The sequence below is a fragment of the Dendrobates tinctorius genome, unplaced genomic scaffold, assembly GCF_039654945.1.
Source record: "Dendrobates tinctorius isolate UK_male_01 unplaced genomic scaffold, ASM3965494v1 ptg000028l, whole genome shotgun sequence".
NCBI classification, from domain to species: Eukaryota; Metazoa; Chordata; class Amphibia; order Anura; family Dendrobatidae; genus Dendrobates; species Dendrobates tinctorius.
Genome location: NW_027361696.1, coordinates 56,975,371 through 56,998,879, shown reverse-complemented (window position 1 = coordinate 56,998,879; position 23,509 = coordinate 56,975,371). Strand labels below are relative to the sequence as shown.

Below are 23,509 nucleotides of genomic sequence, written 5' to 3'. Positions count from 1 at the left end.
AGGGACCCTGTGCCAGTGCCCGCGCCCAAGAGACGGCCTACCCACCTCTCCAGGGCAATGGCACTCGCACGGTTGCGTGCGCTAGGTGGTGACCCCGGCCAAGGGGGGGAGGCAGCCCAGTTGGGGAGGTTTACAAAATGGCATATGTTGATGTGGGACATTCAGCTGCTGCTAAATTGGTCAAGTCCGAGGAAGAGGAGGACCAAAGCAAGCCATTTTTCTGGCAACCTATGTGTCATCAGGGTAAGGTGGGACAAAATCCTTGGAAACCCATGCATGGTTCATTTTAATGAAGGTTAGATCATCCACATTTTGGGTCGACAGACGGGTCCTTTTTTCTGTCAGGATTGATCCAGCTGCACTGAAGACTCTTTCCGATAGCACACTTGCAGCTGGGCAAGCGAGCTCCTGTAAGGCATATTGTGCCAATTCAGGCCAGGTGTCCAGTTTAGCGGCCCAATAGTCAAATGGGAATGACCTGTGAGGGAGATCATCGATATGGGACGAGAAGTAGTTTGAAACCATAGTTGACAACTGCTGTCTCCTGTCACTTTCCATCGATGCAGTATTACCAGTCGTGTGAGCGGGATTTGAAAAATCAGTCCACAACATGGTCATGAAACCCCTGTCTCCAACGCCACTTCTGATGTGTGCACCACGAACACCTCTGCCAAGCTGCCCCCGGCCCCTATGGCTCATGTGAGAACCATCACCGCTGCTGTGTGCTGGGAATGCCTCAACCAACCTGTTTACCAGAGTTGCTTGTTTGTTAGCCAATATTAGGGCAAGGTTCTCCTGTGGCATTATGTTTTGGAATTTGCCTTTATAGCGTGGATTCAGGATGCTGGCCAACCAGTAGTCATCATCGTTCATCATTTTGGCAATGCGGGGGTCCCTTTTTAGGATCTGCAAGGCATAATCTGACATGTGGGCCAATGTTCCTGGTATCAATGATGCACTGCGAGTGCTGTGTGGAGGAGCACTTTCTGGCAAATCCACATCCCTCCAGTTACGCACAAACCCTGTACCAGACCTTGCCACGCCGACATTTCCTCTTGCCCCACGAGAAGCATCCTCCTCCCCTAAATAATCATCCCCATCATCATCCTCCTCCTCTTCTTCCTCCACCTCGTCCAGGAGAGGTCCCGGATCAGACAATGGCTGACTGTCATCAAGGCTTCCCTCCTCCTCTTTCTCCTCATCAACCTCGGCTGCAGACGCCTGCTCCTTAATGTGTCAAAGTTTGCATGAGCAGACGCATAAGTGGGATGCTTATGATGGCATCGTCTGCGCTTACCAGCCGTGTGCATTCCTCAAAACACTGAAGGACTTTACAGAGGTCTTTCAGCTTCGACCACTGCACACCTGTCAACTCCATGTCTGCCCTCAAAGTGCCTGCCCGTGTATCCTCCCAAAAATGCATTATGGCCTGCCTCTGTTCGCACAGCCGCTCATCCAAGTGCAGGGTGGAGTTCCACCTTGTTGCAACGTCGATAATTAGGCGGTGCTTGGGAAGTTGGAGCAATCGCTGCAGCTTCTGCATACGACTGGAGTGTCCCAGCGACCGGCGGATGTGCGAGCATAGTCTTCGAACCTTAAGGAGCAGGCCTGTTAACTCTGGATAATTATTGAGGAAGCACTGCACCACCAGGTTCAAGGTGTGAGCTAAGCAATGTATGTGTCTGAGTTTTGAAAGGGCTATGGCTGCCACAAAATTCCGGCCGTTATCACTAACTACCTTGCTTGCCTCAAGATGTAGACTGCCCAGCCATTACTCAGTTTGTCGCTGAAAGTAGTCGGCCAGTACCTCCGCGGTGTGTCTGTCGCCCAAACACATCATCTTCAACACAGCCTGCTGACGTTTTCCACTAGCTGATCGATAGGGGGACACCTCGTGTGCAACACTGGCAGCTGCGGATGGAGTGCTCATGCGGTTGCGCTCTGTGGACGAGCTTTCGCTTCTGGAGGAGGAGGAGGGTCGAACGCCTACAGCCAACTGTTTCCTATACCGTGGGCTAGGCAGCACTGTGCCACCACCGCTGTCCCCTGTGGACCCTGCATCCACCACATTAACCCAGTGCCCAGTGATGGACACGTAAAGGCCCTGGCCATGCCTACTGAACCATGCATCAGTTGTGAGGTGCACCTTTCCACTCACTGATTGCTTGAGTGCATGGACAATGCGGTCTTTCACATGAAGGTGGAGGGCTGGGATGGCTTTGCGAGAAAAGAAGTGATGACTGGGTAGGTCATAGCGTGGTACTGCGTAGGTCAAGAGTTCGCGGAAAGCTGCACTTTCAACCAAGCGATAGGGCATCATCTCTAACGAGATTAGTTTGTCAATGTGGGCTTTCAAACCCAGTGTACGCGGATGAGAGGATGAGTACTTTCTTGTCCTACTCAGTCTCTGGTAGGGTGAGCTGGACTTGAGAGCTGCATATGGTGGACATGGCGGACTGAGAGAGGGTTGATGATGGTGATGGAGTTGGTGTTCTTTTTGATGGCCTAGATTCAGTCATTCGTTGATATAACTGTTATGAATGGGTCACCGAGGAGAAAAAAGCAAAACAAGCTAAGCCCCAGAAAACCAGAGAGGTTGGTAACTATGCAGATTGCAGAACCCTGATCTTACCACACAACTAGCAGTAGCCGTGGATCGTGCCTACGATGTTCCTAGACGCCTCGTCACGGCCGGAGAACTACATGAGCCTAAAGCAAGAAAAGGGAAAACTAACTGCCCCAGAGCAGACCCCAAAGGAATAGATAGCCCCCACCCATGTATTGACAGTGAAACAAGATGAAGGTACAAACACAGGCAGGAAAATAGGCTGAGCAAATGATGGGGCCCAAACTAACTAGACAGGAAAGGAAAGATACTGTCTGCAACCTGCAAAAAACCCTACAAAAATAATGTCCAACACTTCTGATAGCAAAATTAACCCTGAAGTCACTAGACTTCTCCCACTATATCAGCACTCTGAAATATTCTGAGACAGAGCAAAGAGACCGAACTAGTAAGGGACAAAAAGCCAATTGGCAAAATACTGATAAATAATAGTGGAAATTCAACTCAAGCCCCCAGCAGGGGCTGGCTGACCACACCAAAAAACTGAATAGACCAACAAAATCAAGTGTGAACATTAGCAGAAAAACTTAGCTTTAGATGACTGGAACAGAGCTGAAAACCAAGAGCTGACAAGCCAGAAGGAATCACCAGCAACTGAATAGGGCGTCGGCTGTCTTAAATCCAATCTGAGATTCCTGAGATCCAATCATCATCCCCATCCTCAGGTGGCAGATCTCCACCGATCAAACCAGCCGCACCACCTCCCGACACCACCAGAGGGAGTTCAGAAGGGGAACCAGAGAATGAACTCACAACATATAACATTGTGATTCCCTGACTGCTTTGGCCTTGCGACGACACCTCAACATTTGCTGCTGGTAGTGTGCTAACCGGTGGGCTTACAGTGGGGGAAACAATGTAGTGTTGCTGACTACCTTCTTTGGGAGCAGTTGCACATGTGGTATGTGAGGTTTGGTAGTCTGTCCGACGCCTGCAAGTTCATGGTGGTTAAATGTCTAAGCATGCAACTGGCATTCAAATTTCTCAGATTTTTCCCTCGGCTAAAGGTCTTCTTACAGATAACCTTTGCCTGATCATTAGGATTTTGTTCAAAAAAGTGCCACACTGCACTCTTCCTACTATGGAAGACATTTTGAGGCCTTGCACGCTGTGCTATTTTGACCATCTGGCCAAGCTGTCCTGCAACTCTTTTTTTGGTTTTTGTAACCCGTTTTTGGACTGCTCCGGGCCTGCCAGATAACAGCTGTTGCGATGTTGATGCCTGCTGCGGATGCTCCTCTTCCTCTTCTGAGCTATTGGCAGTGGCACCCTCTTTCCCCAATTGATGCCAATCTGGGTCAACAACTGGGTCATCATCACCTCCTCCTCAATGTCATGTGCACCTTCCTCTGTGTCACCGTGTCTGGTGGTATAGTATGCGGGAAGGGGCACCTGAGTTTCATCAGGGTCAGATTCTGGCTCCGTACACTGCTAGGACAATGTAGTGCTCTGAGTGAATGTACCAGCAGATAAATCTAGCAGTGGCTGTGCATCAGTGCACTCCATGTCAGATTCATCTTGGCCTGGGTAATTCACGATTTGACTTGATAACCCAGGCATGGTATGTGAAAACAGCTCTATGGAGTAATCTGTAGTGTGGCCTGCCGCATCCTTCAATTTTGGTTGGGGTGAAGGACACAAGGAAAGGTGTGGTTCATGACCATGAGCCTCCAATGACGACTCGGTGCTTTTATTTTTTAAAACTTCAGAAGAGGAGGCGATAGAGCTGGAGGCTGATTCAGCAATGTAAGCCAAAACTTGTTCCTGAAGCTCCAGCTTTAAAAGCTGTTTACCTACTCCCAGAAAAGGGAGCCTTCGAGGCCTTGTGGAGCCAGACTATGACACGGGCTCAACACCTCCTGCATTTGGTGCTATTTTGCTTTTGCCACTACCAGCAGATCCAACACCATCATTACCAGCTGGCAACCCCCGCCCACTTACACGGACTCTTCCACCACACTTCCTCATTTTTGGGGAAAATGTACCCAAAATACCACCAACTATATGGTACTCTAAAACAAGGTACAAGGTGTATATAGTAGTGGGGAGTATCTGAATCTCTCTACAGACTTCAGGACACAGTTGTATTCTGTCAGGCCCTGTGTATATTACACCTCAAAGTAACTGGCTGATTCTGGATGGTGTAAAAAAGGTATATCGAGGACTGGGGAGAAATGGAATCTCTCTACAGACTTCAGGACACAGTTGTATTCTGTCAGGCCCTGTGCATTTTACACCTCAAATTAACCGGCAGAAATTGCCTAGTGTATGACAAACTACAAGGTGTATATAGAAACGGGCAGAATTGGAATCTCCCTAGAGTGTAGGTCTGTAAGAAAGGACAAACTCCTCGGCTTTTTCTTACAGAGTCACACCCAGATAGCTTCAATTTGGCCGTGATACCAGCCAGTACACGGTACTGTGTGAGGAACGTACACGTACACCACTGTACGGTGTGTGTGTGTATGTAAAATTGTCAAGCTCCGTGTTTTTGTATACGGACTGACACGCTGTTTCTCTCGTTTTGAATGTAATCAAACAGCAGATATACGAAACTGTTTGAAAAATGGACAAAACTCTAAGGTGTAGGTCTGTAAGAATGGACTAACTCCTCGGCTTTTCCTTAGAGTCACACACAGCTTCAATTTGGCCGTGATAACAGCTGGTACACGGTACTGTGTGAGGAGCGTACACCGCTGTACGGTGTGTGAAAAAATGAACGCTCAGTACCTCACCAGGACCAAACAATAAAATTTGGATTGCTTTTAAAAAGCAGTTTGAACACCAGTGTGCACACAGCAATGCAGGTAGCCTTAAAAGGCAGCCTAATCACCACCAGCGCTGCTGCACAAAAGCAAAAATCTTCACCTTTCACTGCACAGTAACTACAGTGAAAAGCGCTATCAGCAGAAGCATTTTTTTTTTCTTTTGGCCTTCCTAAAGCTCTCCCTACAGAATCAGCAGCAGCAGCTCTCTCTCTATTGTGAGATCAGCATAAGTAACATGGCGGTCGGCGTGCATGCCCTTTTATAGCCCCTGTGACGCCCTTTTATAGCCCCTGTGACGCCACACAAAGCAAGCCAATCACTTGCATGCCCTTCTCAAAGATGGTGGTGACCACTGCCTGTGTCATCACGTTGTCCACAGTGTCCTTTCTTCTTGATTTGGCTGAAAAAGGGTGCTAAAGCATCTTTTGAAACTTGACTTTGGCGCGATGGTCGCCGACCTCGTGGCCGACCTCACACTAAGGTCGGGTTTCGTTTCATGAAACCCGACTTTGGCGAAAGTCGGCGACTTTTGAATTTTTTCGACCCGTTTCGCTCAACTCTAACACTCACAATTGAAAGCCTTATTTCTCGATGGAATAGTGTACTGTTTATTGGCAGTTACTGCAGGTGGTGGCAGGTTAGTCTTTCTGACACTTACACTGCTGTTCAAGTCCTTGCGTCTATGTGAGACGCTTTCATACCTTGATGATGGTGTTGCTGGAGCTGCAGTGTTAGACTCCAGGAAGTCTAGGCTAGGGTCGTTCCTCATTTGGGCCTGTTCATCGACAAACTTGCAGAACTGATTAAACGGAGGAAAGGTGACATCATGCGACCTTTTGTACCTGGAAACGCATACTGCCCACTTCTCTTGCAGACTATGTGGCAGCTTTGAGACGATTGGGTTCACCCCATGGGCAGTGTCCATGTAGCACAATCCAGACAGACGAGGGTCTTTTTTTTGCGAGTTCCAGCTCCATAAGCAGATCGCTTAACTCCAGAAGCTTGTGGGCCTCCTTAAGGTTGATCCTTGGAACGTTCTGCAGTCTCTTGAATAGGGACTTTTCTATGGCTTCAGTGCTGCCATAAGTTCTTTCGAGTCTCAGCCAGGCAGCAGCGAGACCTGCTTCAGCTTGCCCCACGTAGACGGTCCGAAGTCTCTTGATACGGTTTGTGGAGTTAGGACCCAACCATTTTACCATGAGGTCAAGCTTCCGTTCTGCAGATAGGTTGAGGTCAGCAATGGTGGCCTTGAATGTTGCTTTCCAGGCTCTGTAGTTCTCTGCACAGTCATCAAACTTTGAGAGGCTGGTGCTGATTAGATCTTTGCTCACCATAAACCTGGCTAACTCGGGAATATCCGATCCTTCACTCCTTGTTACCATGTTAGCTTGTGTTGCCTCTCGGGCGTATAAGCTGTGTGGCGTGGAAGGGTGAATTGTTCCCAGGTAGAATGATGTTGCTGCAGGGTTGAGCTGTAGTTTAACCTCTGGAGATTTCGAGACTGCGGCTTGAACTGTGGAGATGGACTGGAGTGCATCTTGTGGTCGTCTTGTTGTGATTGCTGCACCTGAGGAGACACATTATGGCATTGGTCTTGGGTCTCTGCAGATGCTGTGGATAACACTGGCACCGTAAGTTGGGCTGACTTGGACATTTCCACATTGTTGGGTTGAACGTCGCTGGAGAATGTGTGTGCTGCAGATAGGTTTCTGCATGTTATCACTGGTACGGACAGCTGGATCCTCTTCATCCAGTGGTGGTAGGCAAATTGGGTCGAGGTTTTGATTCATTGCTTGCTCGAGTATTTTTACTTCGGCTAGCGCGATTTCTTCCTCCATTTGTGTTTTGAAGAATTTTTGATTCAGCCTCTGCCTTCTTAGCGTCTGCCTCCACTTCAGCTTTCTTGGCTTCTGCCTCTGCTTTCTTTTCCGTGTAGGAACGTCTTAGTTTGGATCGCTCTGCGTTTAAACGGGCCTCTAGGATTCTGTCACTGAGGGCTGAAGTTCTTGAGCAGGATGATTTGTATAACCGAGTAGAGTGTCTGGATGAGCCTGACCTGTGGGATCTTGATTCTTGCAGATGAGCAATACGGAGCTCCGCTTTATCTTTGGCGTCTTGCACAGCGGCGTCCCTTTCTCTTTCTGTGTAATCCACTTTGCTTAATTCTGAAGAGGCTTCATCAATATTAGTCTTTTAGGAAGGCAACGTACCTTGCGGACAGTCTCTTGTATCTTCCGTGGGCCGAGTCTAGCCGTTTTATAGTGTCCTGTAGATTCGCTGCATCATTTTTGTGGCGTTGGATGCTTAGCATGAGGGAGGTAACTCATTCCCATAGGTCATCCAGGTTGTCATTGAACTCCTCCTTCATATTGTGATAGTTTTCGACAGCCTTTATGGTTGGTTTGACAGAGTGTTTTGGTCGTGAGTCTTGGTCTGTTTCTGAAGCTGGCTCTGTTTCCCGCTCTTCATAATGGACAGTATTGGGTTGTATTTGACCTGTTTCAGCACTGGGAGACTGTGCAGGGTCTTTTTCGGTCATTTTGATTTAAGGTGCGCTGTCTCTTTAAGAAACTGAACTTTTGAATTGGGGGCTGGAAATCGCAGTGCAGCTTACTTCCTGACGAGATCCCCAATGTGTTTTTAGAGAATTGTGGGGTTTTGCAGTCCGACAATCTGCAGCGATGATGTATGATATATATAGAGAGTCTCTGCACAATGCAGTCCGGGTTGACACTGCAGAGTTTTTTAGCAGAGCAGGGCTGCAGTAGGTGAGCGGGTGGACGGGTAAGGATATAAGGGTGATTTTTTGCCGGGCTTCAAGACAGTTTCTTGACTGTTCTGTCCCCACATGAGGCGAATGGAGGTGTAGTTGATTGGGGTTGGGAGAGATTCCTACCTTCCGTTTCCTCAATGCAGAGCAGACAGGACCATTGTTGCTGTTTTGCTGTTCATGCGTCCAGAGAGATGATACACACCAGATATTGTGAAGTCCAGACTTTTTTATCGGAAATCTGGACATACAGCGTATGATTGGTAATGCAGTACTTCTCCAGAAATGCAGGTACAACGACCAAGGTGGTACAGCAAGATGCAGCAAGGTGAGCAACGGATTTGTATGTGAAATTATGGTAAAAAAACTGATGCCTTTCACAGCCTGGTAAGCATGTCTCTCCCAGGAGAAAATGAAACTAGTAATGGCCACCGGCAGGAAGAGAAGGACTGACTGACCTGGAAGTGGGAGGCATGTACTAGAATTAATTAGCTGCAGTCTGCTATAAAGAAAAAGGACAGCAGGTGGCCGCAGACCAAATGCAAAACTGAACACAAACTATAAAAGCATATAATCATAACCTTAGATGGAACAGCACATTTCCATTGTTTTAAATGTTCTAATAAATGCACAAATTTTACCAGAGCTGGATCTTCACTTCCATTTGTATATCATAGATTCTGACAATTGTCTAATTTTCAGTCATCTGAAATTTTTTGTGTACTTTTCATATGATCACTAAGTGTGTAAGGGGGTGAAGCATAAGAAGGACAAGAAAGGGTTTACCTCCTCTGCTCCATGCCCGGTGTAACATACCAGATTAACCCCCCGCCCAGAATATACCCGGGGTTAAAGTGGCCTAGGCCATATTATACCCCGGGAATATATTCTGGCCTAGGCCAAACTATACCCCAGGGTATAAATTGGCCTAGGCCAGATTATACCCCTCCGGGTCAGAATATACCACAGCTGCTTTAGATCAGATTTTTCAGGCTTTTGAGAACCATCAAAAACGGGGCCCCAGGCAGCACACTGGAGGCAGAGACAGCGAACAGGGTACCAGGCACACATGGGGGGCCCCAGGCAGCACATGGGGGTCCCAGGCAGCACATGGGGCCCCAGGATGTGCACAGGGCTCCAGGCAGCACACCAAAGCCCTAGACAATGCACAAGGGCCCCAGGCAGCGCACAGGGGCAGAGACGGCTAACAGTGTCCTAGGCAGCGCACAGGGCCCCAGGCAGCGCACAGGGGCCCCAGGCAGTGCACGGGAGCCCCAGGCAGCACACAGGGGGCAGAGACAGCGAACGGGGCCCCAGGCAGCACACAAGAGCCCCAGGCAATGCACAGGGGCCCCAGGTCGCACACGGGGGCCCAGGCAGCACACAGGGGGCAGAGACAGCGAACAGGGTCCCAGGCAGCACATGGGACCCCAGGCTGTGCACAGAGCCCAAGGCAGCACATAGGGGCAGAGAGACAGCGCACAGAGGCCCTGAGCGCTGTCTCTTCCCCTATGCGCTGTCTGGGCCCGTGCACTCCTGTGTGCTGCCTGGAGCCTTTTTCACTGTCTCTGCCCCCTGTGTGCTGCCTGGGGCCCCTGTGTGCTGTCTAGGGCCCTGTGCGCTACCTGGGGCCACAGTGTGCTGCCAGAGGCCCCGTGTGCTGCCTGGGACCCCTTTCGCTGTCTCTGCCCCTTGTGCGCTGCCTGGGCCCCCCGTGTGCTGCCTGGGACCCCATTCGATGTTTCTGCCCCTCCATGTGCTGCCTGGGCCCCCGTGTGCTGCTTGGGGCTCCGTTCGCTGTCTCTGCCCCCTGTGTCCTGCCTGGGGCCCCCGTGTGCTGCCTGGGGCCCCATTCGCTGTCTCTGCCCCCTGTGTCCTACCTGGGGCCCCCATGTGCTGCCTGGTGCCTTGTGCACTAGCTAGGGCCCCCATGTGCTGCCAAGGACTCCGTTCGCTGTCTCTGCCCCCCATTTGCTGCCTAGGGCCCCCATTTGCTGCCTGGGGCCCTGTGCACTGCCTGGGGCCCCCGTGTGCTGCCTGGGACCCCATTCACTGTCTCTGCCCTCTCATATGCTGCCTAGGACCCCTGTGTGCTGCCTAGGGCCCTGTGCGTTACCTGGGCCCAGAGGGGTATAAACTGGCACACAATTTATGCCCCGGGGTATAGTTTGGCCTAGGCCAGAATATACCCGGGGTGTAATCTGGCCTAGGCCACTTTAAACCTGGGTATATTCTGGGGGGTTAATCTGGCCTGTTACACTGGAACCATATAGCTGCGCAGTAGGGTTGCCAGGGGGAAGACTTTTGGACCTGGACCGACTGCATCATGGGCCTGTCAGTAGCAGTGGGGAGGAGGAAGTGGTGCTGCCAGTGTCGGACTGGAAAACCTTGGGCCCACCAGAGAAAATCATTCTTTGGGCCCACTATGTAGCTACATAGAAATAAATACAAGACCACCAATTGTGCTGTAAAACATGCTAATATCCGGTTATACTATAAGGTAGTACACATCTTAATTATGTAGCAGGAGTTGGGGTAGCCTCCCTCTTAGAATATAAAGCAGCCCCCTCATATAGTATAAGACAGCCCCCTCATAGAATATAATGCAGCCCCCTCATAAAATATAATGCAGCCATCTCACAGAATATAGCCGCCTCATAGAATATAATGTAGCCCTCATAATGTATAATGCTGCCCCCTCATAGGGTATAATGCTGCCCCTCTCATAGGGTATAATGCTGCCCCTCTCATAGGGTATAATGCTGCCACCTCCTCATATGTATAATGCTATATATATATATATAGATATACTGTAGATAGATCTATAGATAGATGGATAAATAGATATAGAGAGAGATATGGAGCGCCCTCACTCACCAGGGCCATGGGGTACTCGGTACCGGGCCGGTTGATCTTCTCAACGGGGGGTTGTCACGGCAGCGGTGACCCGGTCCGTGGCCCTGGAGCTCCATTGCAAAGGGGGTTGTTTCAGTGTGCTTATGGTGGTGAAAGTTTACAAGTGTTTCGTGACACCACCTGTGGTGTTCGGCAATAGAGATGTAAGCCGACGCTGCAGACAGATCCTCTGGGACAGATGGTGTGGTGCAGCAGTGATGTTGTAGCCCTCAACAGGCAGGGCTGTAGTCCCTAGGCAGTGTAGGTGAAGTGACACGTAGATGGTGTAGTGACAGGCGCAAGGGATGTAGCAGTGCTGGGCAGGTTGGCGCAGGAATAAGTGGAGGACACCAGGGCATGTAGTTCCAAAGCTTTACTCAGTCTGTTGAGCATACAGGTGCCCGCTTCCGTGCCGTGTCCTCCGGGTCAGGAGCTCAGCCAACTTCCAGGCAAGATGAAGTACTCCTTTCCAACACTCCGCCAACATATGTGCCTTTTCTGAACGTCTCCTCTTATTGCGCCTAAGAATGAAGTACTCTCAGTACTGAGTTACACTGGAGTTCCTCCTGTCAGATGTTCCTATGAACTCTACTTGTACTTGTACAGCAGACAACTGTAGCCTGCTTCGGGGACTCCTCGCTACTAAGTCCCAGCTCACTATCCAGTTGCTGTTGTGCCCCCAAGTCTTGTGTGGGAATAAAGTGGTGACAAACTTCTATTCCTCCGGTGTCTGCTGCAGGACCATTAGTATCCGTACAACCTCGGGGACCGGACCCCGGCCTTGAGCTTAGAACTTGAAAAGGGTTCTCTTCTAACCCTGGTCCTTGTTCTCTTATTCTCCTTGCGTTCCGTGCTAATCCTTCTTCCCAACGGGGAATCAAGCTTCCTTTCTCTGTCTCCTTCCTGTACCAGCAGACCCAGATCACTGTGGCCTGCTGCAGCACTTCCTTCTGCCATCCCTCTCCCGGGGATCTTCTCTGTCTCACACTCTGTCCGTCTACATCCTCACTCTCTGACTGAGTGCAATGACTGACCGACTAACTCAACTCTTCCTGCTGTTTTGTGTCAACTAAACTCCACCCACCTCCCAGCACGTTTCGTGTTCCAAGCAGGGAGCCACCAAGGGGTGTTTTGCTATACTCCAAGCAGGGAGCCGCCGAAGGTGGTTTGCTACCCTACTTTGTGATGTGGGGTGCAGGTGTTGGAGCGTGGTCAGGTGTCTCCACCTTACCTGGATGGTGGGGTACCACACCTCAGGAGGAGGTGCAGTACCTCTGTGGCGACTGAACCCTCAGGGGCGCCACAGATAGATATAGAGAGAGAGAGATAAATAAAAAAAAAAGGCAGCACTACCAAAATTATACAATTGGTGCAAAACCTATTCAGCAGTGTCCAAACAGCCAAGTTATTAAAAGTAAAAAAAATAGGCAGCACTCCAAATTAAATGTGAAAAAAGTGGATACTTTACTGATCCTCAGGTGGCAACGTTTCAACGGTGACCCATCTTTATCAAGCCATAGATATAGATAGATTTAGAGATAGATAGAGATATATAGATGGACGATGATATCTCTATATTTATCTATCTCTATATCTATTTATCCATTATCTATCTCTATATCTATCTTAGATGGATAGATATAGAGATGGATAGAGAGAGATAGATAAATAGAGAGAGATATACAGAGAGATAGAGATAGATAGATATGGGATAGATAGATATAGAGATATCATAGTCTATCAATATCTATCTCTCTATCTATCTCTATACAGTCATATGTTAAAGTTTGGGCACCCCTATTAATGTTAACCTTTTTTTCTTTATAACAATTTTGGATTTTGCAACAGCTATTTCAGTTTCATATATCTAATAACTGATGGACTCAGTTATATTTCTGGATTCAAATGAGGTTTATTGTCCTAAAAGAAAATGTGCAATATGCATTTTAACAAAATTTGACCGGTGCAAAAGTATGGGCACCTCAACATAAAAGTGACATTAATATTTCGTAGATCCTCCTTTTGCAAAAATAACAGCCTCTAGTCGCTTCCTGTAGCTATTAATGAGTTCCTGGATCCTGGATGAAGATATTTGTGACCATTCCTGTTTACAAAACAATTCCAGTTCAGTTAAGTTTGATGGTCGCTGAGCATGGACAGCCCGCTTCAAATCATCCCACAGATGTTCAATGATATTCAGGTCTGGGGACTGGGATGGCCATTCCAGAACATTGTAATTGTTCCTCTGCATGAATGCCTGAGTAGATTTGGAGCGGTGTTTTGGATCATTGTCTTGCTGAAATATCCATCCCCTGTGTAACTTCAACTTCGTCACTGATTCTTGCACATTATTGTCAAGAATCTGCTGATACTGAGTTGAATCCATGCGACCCTCAACTTTTACAAGATTCCCGATGCCGGCATTGGCCACACAGCCCCAAAGCATGATGGAACCTCCACCAAATTTTACTGTGGGTAGCAAGTGTTTTTCTTGGAATTCGGTGTTTTTTAGCCTCCATGCATAACGCCTTTTTGTATTACCAAACAGCTCAATCTTTGTTTCATCAGTCCACAGGACCTTCTTCCAAAATGTAACTGGCTTGTCCAAATGTGCTTTTGCATACCTCAGGCGACTCTGTTTGTGGCGTGCTTGCAGGAACGGCTTCTTTCGCATAACTCTCCCATACAGCTTCTCCTTGTGCAAAGTGCGCTGTATTGTTGACCGACGCACAGTGACACCATCTGCAGCAAGATGATGCTGCAGGTCTTTGGAGGTGGTCTGTGGGTTGTCCTTGACTGTTCTCACCATTCTTCTTCTCTGCCTTTCTGATATTTTTCTTGGCCTGCCACTTCTGGGCTTAACAAGAACTGTACCTGTGTTCTTCCATTTCCTTACTATGTTCCTCACAGTGGAAACTGACAGGTTAAATCTCTGAGACAACTTTTTGTATCCTTCCCCTGAAAAGCTATGTTGAATAATCTTTGCTTTCAGATCATTTGAGAGTTGTTTTGAGGAGCCCATGATGCCACTCTTCATAGGAGAATCAAATAGGAGAACTACTTGCAAGTGGCCACCTTAAATACCTTTTCTCATGATTTGATACACCTGGCTATGAAGTTCAAAGCTCAATGAGGTTACAAAACCAATTTAGTGCTTCAGGAAGTCAGTAAAAAGTAGTTAGGAGTGTTCAAATCAAGAAAATGATAAGGGTGCCCGGTCAAATTTTGCCCGGTAACATTTTCTGTTAGTACAATAAACCTCATTTGAATCCAGAAATATAACTGAGTCCATCAGTTATTAGATATATGAAACTGAAATAGCTGTTATAACAATTTTGGTTTTTGCAAAGAAAAAAGGTTAACATTAATAGGGGTGCCCAAACTTTAACATATGACTGTAGCTATCTATCTATCTATCTATCTATCTATCTATCTATCTATCTATCTATCTAATATATCTATCTAAGATAGATATAGAGATAAATTGATATATCAATTCAATTTAAAGAAGCCTTATTGGCAGGACTAAATACACATTAGTTTTGCCAAAGCAAGTGTACGGGAATAGGGATAGGGACTGTAGGGATGTTGGGTGGGGGCTGTAGGAAAGGTGGATGGGGGCAGATCCAGGATGGGGCTATAGAAGTCCATGGCATAGGGAAGGTGGATGGGGGGATGGGGCAGATCCAGGGTGGGGGCCATAGAAGTCCATGGCATAGGGAAGGTGGATGGGGCAGATCCAGGGTGGGGGCCATAGAAGTCTATGACATATCATAGTTCTCTTTCTCGCAGTCTATGACATTCTCTCACATATTGTGCTGCTACCTCCACTGCTCTCTCTTCTTCCCCCAGCAGGATATATGTTTTCTCTTCCTCCTTCATGGTGATGAAATCCGGGAAGAGATGTGAGAGTCTCCTGAAGTGAGAGTCCCTCACTGCTGAGTATTTGGAGCAGTGTAGCAGGAAGTGGGATTTGGCCTCCAGGGCTCCTGGTCACAGTGTTGGCACAGTCTTTCCTCCCTGGGCTTGTAGCTCTGCCTGTGTCAGCCGGATTCGATGGTCAGACTGTGGGCACTGAGTCTATACCGGCTCAGCATCTTGCAGTCTCTGGGGTCCGGGAGTTTCTCCAGATATGGGGGATATAAACTTTAGAGATAGCTAGATATAGATAGATAGAGATTAGATATAGATAAAAAAAAAACAAACCACAATACTCACCTCTCCTTCTCACTCCCACGCTGATTCCGGCGGCGGCTGTGCTTCAGTGTCAGGAGCTGCCGTCTGCCAGACACACAGCGGGTACACGATGGTGATGTCATCGTGCATCGGCTGTGAGTCAAGCAGAGGGACTGATGGGAGAGGGTGTCATCTGACGCTTTCTCCCATTACAATTGAGGGCGGCGCCGGCCCTCACTTACTGCCGCATAGCGGCTGCCAGAGCTGGGGGCCCTGGAGGGGAGCAGGGGTGTGGGAAGTAGTGAATATTAATTTCTCTTTAGCAGCGGGGACAAGGGCTCCTGCTTCCTGTTACCCACTGCTCCTCCGCTGGCAGGGGCCCCCAAAACAGCTGCGGACGCCACTGGCTGGGGGCCCCTGGAGCAGCAGGGGCCCTAGGCAACTGCTGGCCCTATATGCCAGCAGGTGCCAGGGCCCACAGAATGGCAGGGCCCACCGGAGAATCCTCCGGTTCTCCGGTGGGCCAGTCCGACCCTGGGTGCTGCACAGGAAGGCAGCTGGGCAGAGAGCAGGAAAAGTGGGCACGCAGACCTCAGAGCAGCCTGGGCAGCGGTCAGGACAAGACGCAGATCGGAGGAGAGAGAGCACCCATTCGGAAGGCAAAGGCCAGGGGACCGCACAGAGAGACCGTAGCCCATGACTACATGAAGCTGGAGTTTTCAGAGACAGTTGAGGTGTGTCCTGACCCCCGTGCAGAGACTGTGCCCTGCGCAGAGACAGCCGCCCGTGATGAGACCGTGCCCCATGCAGGGACTGTAGCCCATGCAGAGACAGCAGCTCATGCAGAGAGAGTGACCCGTGCAGAGACGGAGACCCCTGCGCGAAGCCCCCGTGATCGCAGTGTTAGTGCAGAGCCCCTGATTCCTGTGGAGAGACTTAACTGTAGTGTTGGAGCGAAGGACTCGGAGCAGGGGGAACCCTGTTTGTCTCGTTTCCCCTCTGGCTCCCGCAGTAACCCCTGAGACCCCGGCTGGGGATTATTCAAGGATCACAAAGACTGGAGATGACAAGTGCTGTTGTTTGGTGCTTACGTGGGAGAAGGTTGACCCTACAAGCAAGTCCTCTTCAGACTGTTAAATTCATTCCAGGACATATTGTTTAATACCATCTATTCTGTTTGCCTGTTTTATAACCTGTTTCCACTTTACCAATACTCGCACTGTTATTTTTGCAATGTTTATCCGTGTAAATAACCCTCCCTTTAACTGTTGGTCCGTCTGTTCCGTGGTGACATACTCAGCATCTGCACGTTATTACAAGTGGATTCTGTGTTTCTTTTTTAGGTCTCCTCGTCCTCACGATGGATGTGACCAGTGGACAGATCAGTATCCAGCTGATCCCTCAATATCCGGCTATTAATGGATCTGTCACCTTGAGTGTTACTGGGATTACTGAGAAACTGGAGCTTGTCTCCTGGTATAAAGGACCAGGTAAAAGTACTCAGTATCAGATCCTGGCATATGTTCCTGGTAATAATCTTCCCACATTAGTTCCTGGACTTCTGTACAATGATCGGATCTCGGCTTTCAATAATGGATCATTACACATCAAAGATCTCCGTGTCACAGATGGGGGGAATTATATAGTGGCTGTACAGACGGTGACACCAGCAAAGGACATAAGTGTGACCCTGACCATCTATGGTGAGTACTGAGTACTATTTGTCAGAATAGAATAACTTTCACTTAGTTCCAAACTACTGTTCTAGGTAACACGTGCCCCATTTTCCATCCAAAAATTCTTGCCAGTTTAGGATGTATTTTTCTAGTGTAATCTTCATTAATGTCTTAGGTGACTTTAGCCACAACACAAGTACCGCGGCCGTGACAAGCACGTGTGACTAACTTTTTGTGACACGTGTCACCTTATGCTGAGCTATAGATGCGACACTCAGCGATCTATGGTTGCAGGATCAGTGTCTTGGCCAAAGATCGTCATGTAGATCAAGCCTTATTGCTACACTTTAGCACACAGACTTGTCACCTCACGTGCTTTAACCTCTAATTTATGTCTCAATTCCACACTATTTTAAAGACCTCTGTTTACTCTCCGGGAATAGAACTGTTAATTCTTCCCATCCAAAGACTGATACCAGTACGGACCACGCCTTGTTGTGATGGCAAGGGGCCTTTGGATCGCCCCCAAGGCTGTGGGATACTCGTTACCGGGCCGGTGTCTTCAGAGGGACGTGTCACGGTGGCGGTGACACGGTCCGTGGCCCCGGGAGTCCAATGTAAAATGGGTGGAATGAAGATGAATAGAGTTTATAGGTAGTAGTTTGTGACGCCACCTGTGGTATTCGGCAATGAAGGTGTTAAGCCGACGCTGCGGTGCAGATCCTCTGGGACAGATGGTATAAGACAGCAAAGATGTAATAGCTCTCCACAGGCAGAGCTGTAGTCCCAGGGCAGCAGTAATAGGTGTTGAGGTAGATGGTGCAGTGTTAGGCACAGAGATGTAGCAGTGCTGAGTGGGTTGGCGCAGGAGAAAGGGAATGACAGCTGAATGCAGTTCCAAATCTTTTACTCTCGTTTCTGGCGCAGACAGGTGCCCGCTTCAATGCTGCAGTCTCCAGGTAATGGGCTTAGCCAACTCCCAGGCAGATGGATTAACCCATCCAGCACTCCCTTCTAAATGTGCCTTTTCTGAACGTTGCCTTTCTAGCGCTAATCTGAAGTACTTGCAGTTCTGAATTACACTCAAGTGCCTTCTTCTTGATGTTACTTAAACTCCACTTGTATGACAGCTGGCTATAACCTGCTTCAGGGACTCCATACACTCGCGTCCCGGCTCACACAACGTTGCCACTGTGTCTTCGAGTCTGGGAATAAAGCGGTCACAACTACTATTCCACCGGTTTCTGCTGCAGGATCATTAGTACCACAAATGGCCTCAGATACCAGCGCCCGGCCTTGGCGCAATGAACGTAGGGAAGGGCTTCACACCAGCCCTCGTCCCCAGTCTCTCTCCTCACGTTCGGTGCTTATCGATCTTCCTTCTGAACAATTGATTCTTCTTCCTTCTCTTCCCTTGCTAACAGCTCCAGCTTACAGGAGGCTGCTGCAAACACGTTCTCTATCCCTCCGCCGGGGATCATCACAGTCGAGAGTTCTCCGTTCCCGCCTGCGGGGAACTTCTGCCTTCTTCCCTCTCTCAGGGGATTCTGCCCCAACTTCCTGTCAGCTTTCCCTTCTAGTGTCTCTAAGCTCCACCCACCACCCATCAACGTTCATGAACCAAAGCAGCTGCCATAAAGGGTGCTCTGCTGTTCTAAGGTATCTGTGCGGGATGTAGGTGTTGGAGTCTGGACAGGTGTTACCACCTTACCTTGGGAGCGGAATACTACACCTCAGGAGGAGGTACAGTACCTCTGTGGCGACTGAACCCTCAGGGGCGCCACATACTCTCTCCCCCCCCCCCCCCCCCGTTAACCGCAGCATGTCCGTGGGCTGTAAACAAATGAGAACAAAGATGTTACTGGAAAATACAAAATTTTGGATTTTAAATTAATGTAAAATACTTCTCTTAAGGAGAGGGCTAAGGCTTGAATGTTACTGAACATAATAATAACATACTATGGCCTAAGTGCTATCTTATACTATATCATATTATATTCTAAGTGCTATCCGACTATCACATTATCATAAAGTGCTGCTGGGGCAACTGCTTCCATCTATCAGGTTCGCCACCAGATCTTTACATTGTCTTGTCCCTGTAACAATATGCTTCCTTATTACCTACACAACTCATAAATCCTATCCTTACAATTCTATATACTTTTCAAATATATTAAAACATTCCTATTTTCTTTTCTCTAAAAGTTCTGAGTGACAACCGCCAGCCTAGGTTCGCCACTGCTGTACTTAACTATCTATACACATTTATCTATATTTATCTATCAAAAGTGCAAAAATCCTATGGTCACATATATATATATATATATATAATGAGGCATCGTGATTACTCGCTAATCCTGCCCCCTGCACAGTAGCTCCACCCCATTACCACACATAATCCCGCCCCCCACCCCATTACCACACACAATCCCGCCCCTCACCACATTACCACACACAATCCCGCCCCTCACCACATTACCACACACAATCCCACCCCCACCACATTACCACACACAATCCCGCCCCCACCACATTACCACACACAATCCCACCCCCACCACTACCACACACAATCCCGCCCCCACCACATTACCACACACAATCCCGCCCCCCACCACATTACCACACACAATCCCGCCCCCCACCACATTACCACACACAATCCCGCCCCCCACCACATTACCACACACAATCCCGCCCCTCACCACATTACCACACACAATCCTGCCCCCCACCACATCACCACACACAATCCCGCCCCTCAACACATTACCACACACAATCCCGCCCCCCCACCACATCACCACACATAATCCCGTCCCTCACCACATCACCACACATAATCCCGCCCCCCCACCACATCACCACACGTAATCCCGCCCCCCCCACCACATCACCACACGTAATCCTGTCCCCCACCACATTACCACATGTAATCCCTCCCCCCACCACATTACCACACGTAATCCCTCCCCCCCACCACATCACCACACATAATCCCGCCCCCCACCACATCACCACACGTAATCCCGCCCCCCACCACACCACCACACATAATAAATTACCACACATAATCCCGCCCCCCAACATTACCACACGAGGCTCCGTCCCCCCACACCACACGAGGCTCTGTCCCCACAAATTACCACATCACCACACGTAATCCCGCCCCCCACCACATCACCACACGTAATGCTGCCCCCCCACCACATCACCACACACAATCTCGCCCCCCCACCACATTACCACACAATCCCGCCCCCCACCACTACCACACACAATCCCGCCCCCCCACCACATCACCACATGTAATCCCGCCCACACACCACATTACCACACGTAATCCCGCCCACACACCACATTACCACACGTAATCCCGCCCCCCCACCACATTACCATACGTAATCCCGGCCCCCCACCACATTACCACATGTAATCTCCCCCCCACCATATCACCACACGTAATCCTGTCCCCCAACCACATCACCACACATAATCCTGCCCCCCTACCACATCACCACACGTAATCCCGCCCCCCTACCACATCACCACACGTAATCCCTCCCCCCACCACATCACCACACGTAATCCCGCCCCCTACCACATCACCACACGTAATCCCGCCCCCCACCACATCACCACACATAATAAATTACCACACATAATCCCGCCCCTCAACATTACTACACGAGGCTCCGTCCCCCCACACCACACGAGGCTCCGTCTCCACACATTACCACATCACCACACGTAATCCCGCCCCCACCACATCACTACACGTAATGCTGCCCCCCACCACATCACCACACACAATCTCGCCCCCCACCACATTACCACACACAATCCCGCCCCCCCACCACATCACCACACGTAATCCCGCCCACACACCACATTACCACATGTAATCCCGGCCCCCCACCACATTACCACATGTAATCCCCCTCACCACATTACCATACGTAATCCCGGCCCCCCACCACATTACCACATGTAATCCCGCCCCCCCACCACATTACCATATGTAATCCCGGCCCCCCACCACATTACCACATGTAATCGCCCCCCCACCACATCACCACACGTAATCCCTCCCCCATACCACATCACCACATGTAATCCCGCCCCCATACCACATCACCACACATAATCCCACCACATCACCACACATAATTACCACACATAATCCCACCCCCTCCGTCCCCCCACACCACACGAGGCTCCGTCCCCACACATTACCACATCACCACACGTAATCCCGCCCCCCACCACATCACTACACGTAATGCTGCCCCCCACCACATCACCACACACAATCTCGCCCCCCACCACATTACCACACACAATCCCGCCCCCACCACTACCACACACAATCCCGCCCCCCCACCACATCACCACATGTAATCCCGCCCCCCCACCACATTACCATACGTAATCCCGGCCCCCCACCACATTACCACATGTAATCCCCCCACCACATTACCATACGTAATCCCGGCCCCCCACATTACCACATGTAATCCCGCCCCCCCACCACATTACCATACGTAATCCCGGCCCCCCACCACATTACCACATGTAATCCCGCCCCCCACCACATCACCACACGTAATCCCGCCCCCCAACCACATCACCACACGTAATCCCGCCCCCATACCACATCACCACACACAATCCCGCCCCCCTACCACATCACCACATGTAATCCTGCCCCTCACCACATGTAATCCCGCCCCCCCACCACATCACTACATGTAATCGCCCCCCCACCACATCACCACACGTAATCCTGCCCCCCACCACATCACCACATGTAATCGCCCCCCCACCACATCACCACATGTAATCCCGCCCCCCACCCCATTACCACACACAATCCCGCCCCTCACCACATTACCACACACAATCCCGCTCCTCACCACATTACCACACACAATCCCGCTCCTCACCACATTACCACACACAATCCCACCCCCACCACTACCACACACAAACCCACCCCCACCACTACCACACACAATCCCGCCCCCCACCACATTACCACACACAATCCCGCCCCCCACCACATTACCACACACAATCCCGCCCCCCACCACATTACCACACACAATCCCGCCCCCCACCACATTACCACACACAATCCCGCTCCCTCACCACATTACCACACACAATCCCGCTCCCTCACCACATCACCACACGTAATCCCGCTCCCTCACCACATCACCACACGTAATCCCGCCCCCCCACCACATCACCACACGTAATCCCGCCCACCCACCACATCACCACACGTAATCCCGCCCCCCCACCACATCACCACACGTAATCCCGCCCCCCACCACATTACCACAGGTAATCCCGCCCCCCACCACATTACCACACGTAATCCCTCCCCCCCACCACATCACCACACGTAATCCCTCCCCCCCACCACATCACCACACATAATCCCGCCCCCCCACCACATCACCACACGTAATCCCGCCCCCCACCACACCACCACACATAATAAATTACCACACATAATCCCGCCCCCCAACATTACCACACGAGGCTCCGTCCCCCCACACCACACGAGGCTCCGTCTCCACAAATTACCACATCACCACACGTAATCCCGCCCCCCACCACATCACCACACGTAATGCTGCCCCCCCACCACATCACCACACACAATCTCGCCCCCCCCACCACATTACCACACAATCCCGCCCCCCACCACTACCACACACAATCCCGCCCCCCACCACATCACCACACGTAATCCCTCCCCCCACCACATCACCACACGTAATCCCGCCCCCCACCACATCACCACACGTATTCCCGCCCCCCACCACATCACCACACATAATAAATTACCACACATTATCCCACCCCTCAACATTACTACACGAGGCTCCGTCCCTCCACACCACACGAGGCTCCGTCTCCACACATTACCACATCACCACACGTAATCCCGCCCCCACCACATCACTACACGTAATGCTGGCCCCCACCACATCACCACACGCAATCTCACCCCCCACCACATTACCACACACAATCCCACCCCCCCACCACATCACCACACGTAATCCTGCCCACACACCACATTACCACATGTAATCCCGGCCCCCCACCACATTACATGTAATCCCCCTCACCACATTACCATACGTAATCCCGGCCCCCCACCACATTACCACATGTAATCCCGCCCCCCACCACATTACCATACGTAATCCCGGCCCCCCACCACATTATCACATGTAATCGCCCCCCACCACATCACCACACGTAATCCCTCCCCAACCACATCACCACACGTAATCCTGCCCCCATACCACATCACCACACATAATCCCACCACATCACCACACATAATTACCACACATAATCCCACCCCCTCCGTCCCCCCACACCACACGAGGCTCCGTCCCCACACATTACCACATCACCACACGTAATCCCGCCCCCCACCACATCACTACACGTAATGCTGCCCCCCACCACATCACCACACACAATCTCGCCCCCCACCACATTACCACACACAATCCCGCCCCCCACCACATCACCACACACAATCCCGCCCCCCCACCACATCACCACACGT

The 23,509-nt window shown here is 50.2% G+C and overlaps 1 protein-coding gene across 6 annotated transcripts in view; it reads left to right on the top strand.

Moving 5' to 3' along the window:
* LOC141085423 (cell adhesion molecule CEACAM8-like) overlaps window positions 1-23,509 on the top strand; it is a 188,500-nt gene that overhangs the window by 60,068 nt on the left and 104,923 nt on the right. For all 6 annotated transcript variants that reach the window (XM_073570783.1, XM_073570781.1, XM_073570780.1 and 3 more), the window contains one exon: window positions 16,579-16,938. In XM_073570783.1, the coding sequence (XP_073426884.1) occupies window positions 16,596-16,938 (343 nt within the window). In that variant the 5' untranslated portion in view covers window positions 16,579-16,595. The remainder of the gene's footprint in view (window positions 1-16,578; window positions 16,939-23,509) is intronic.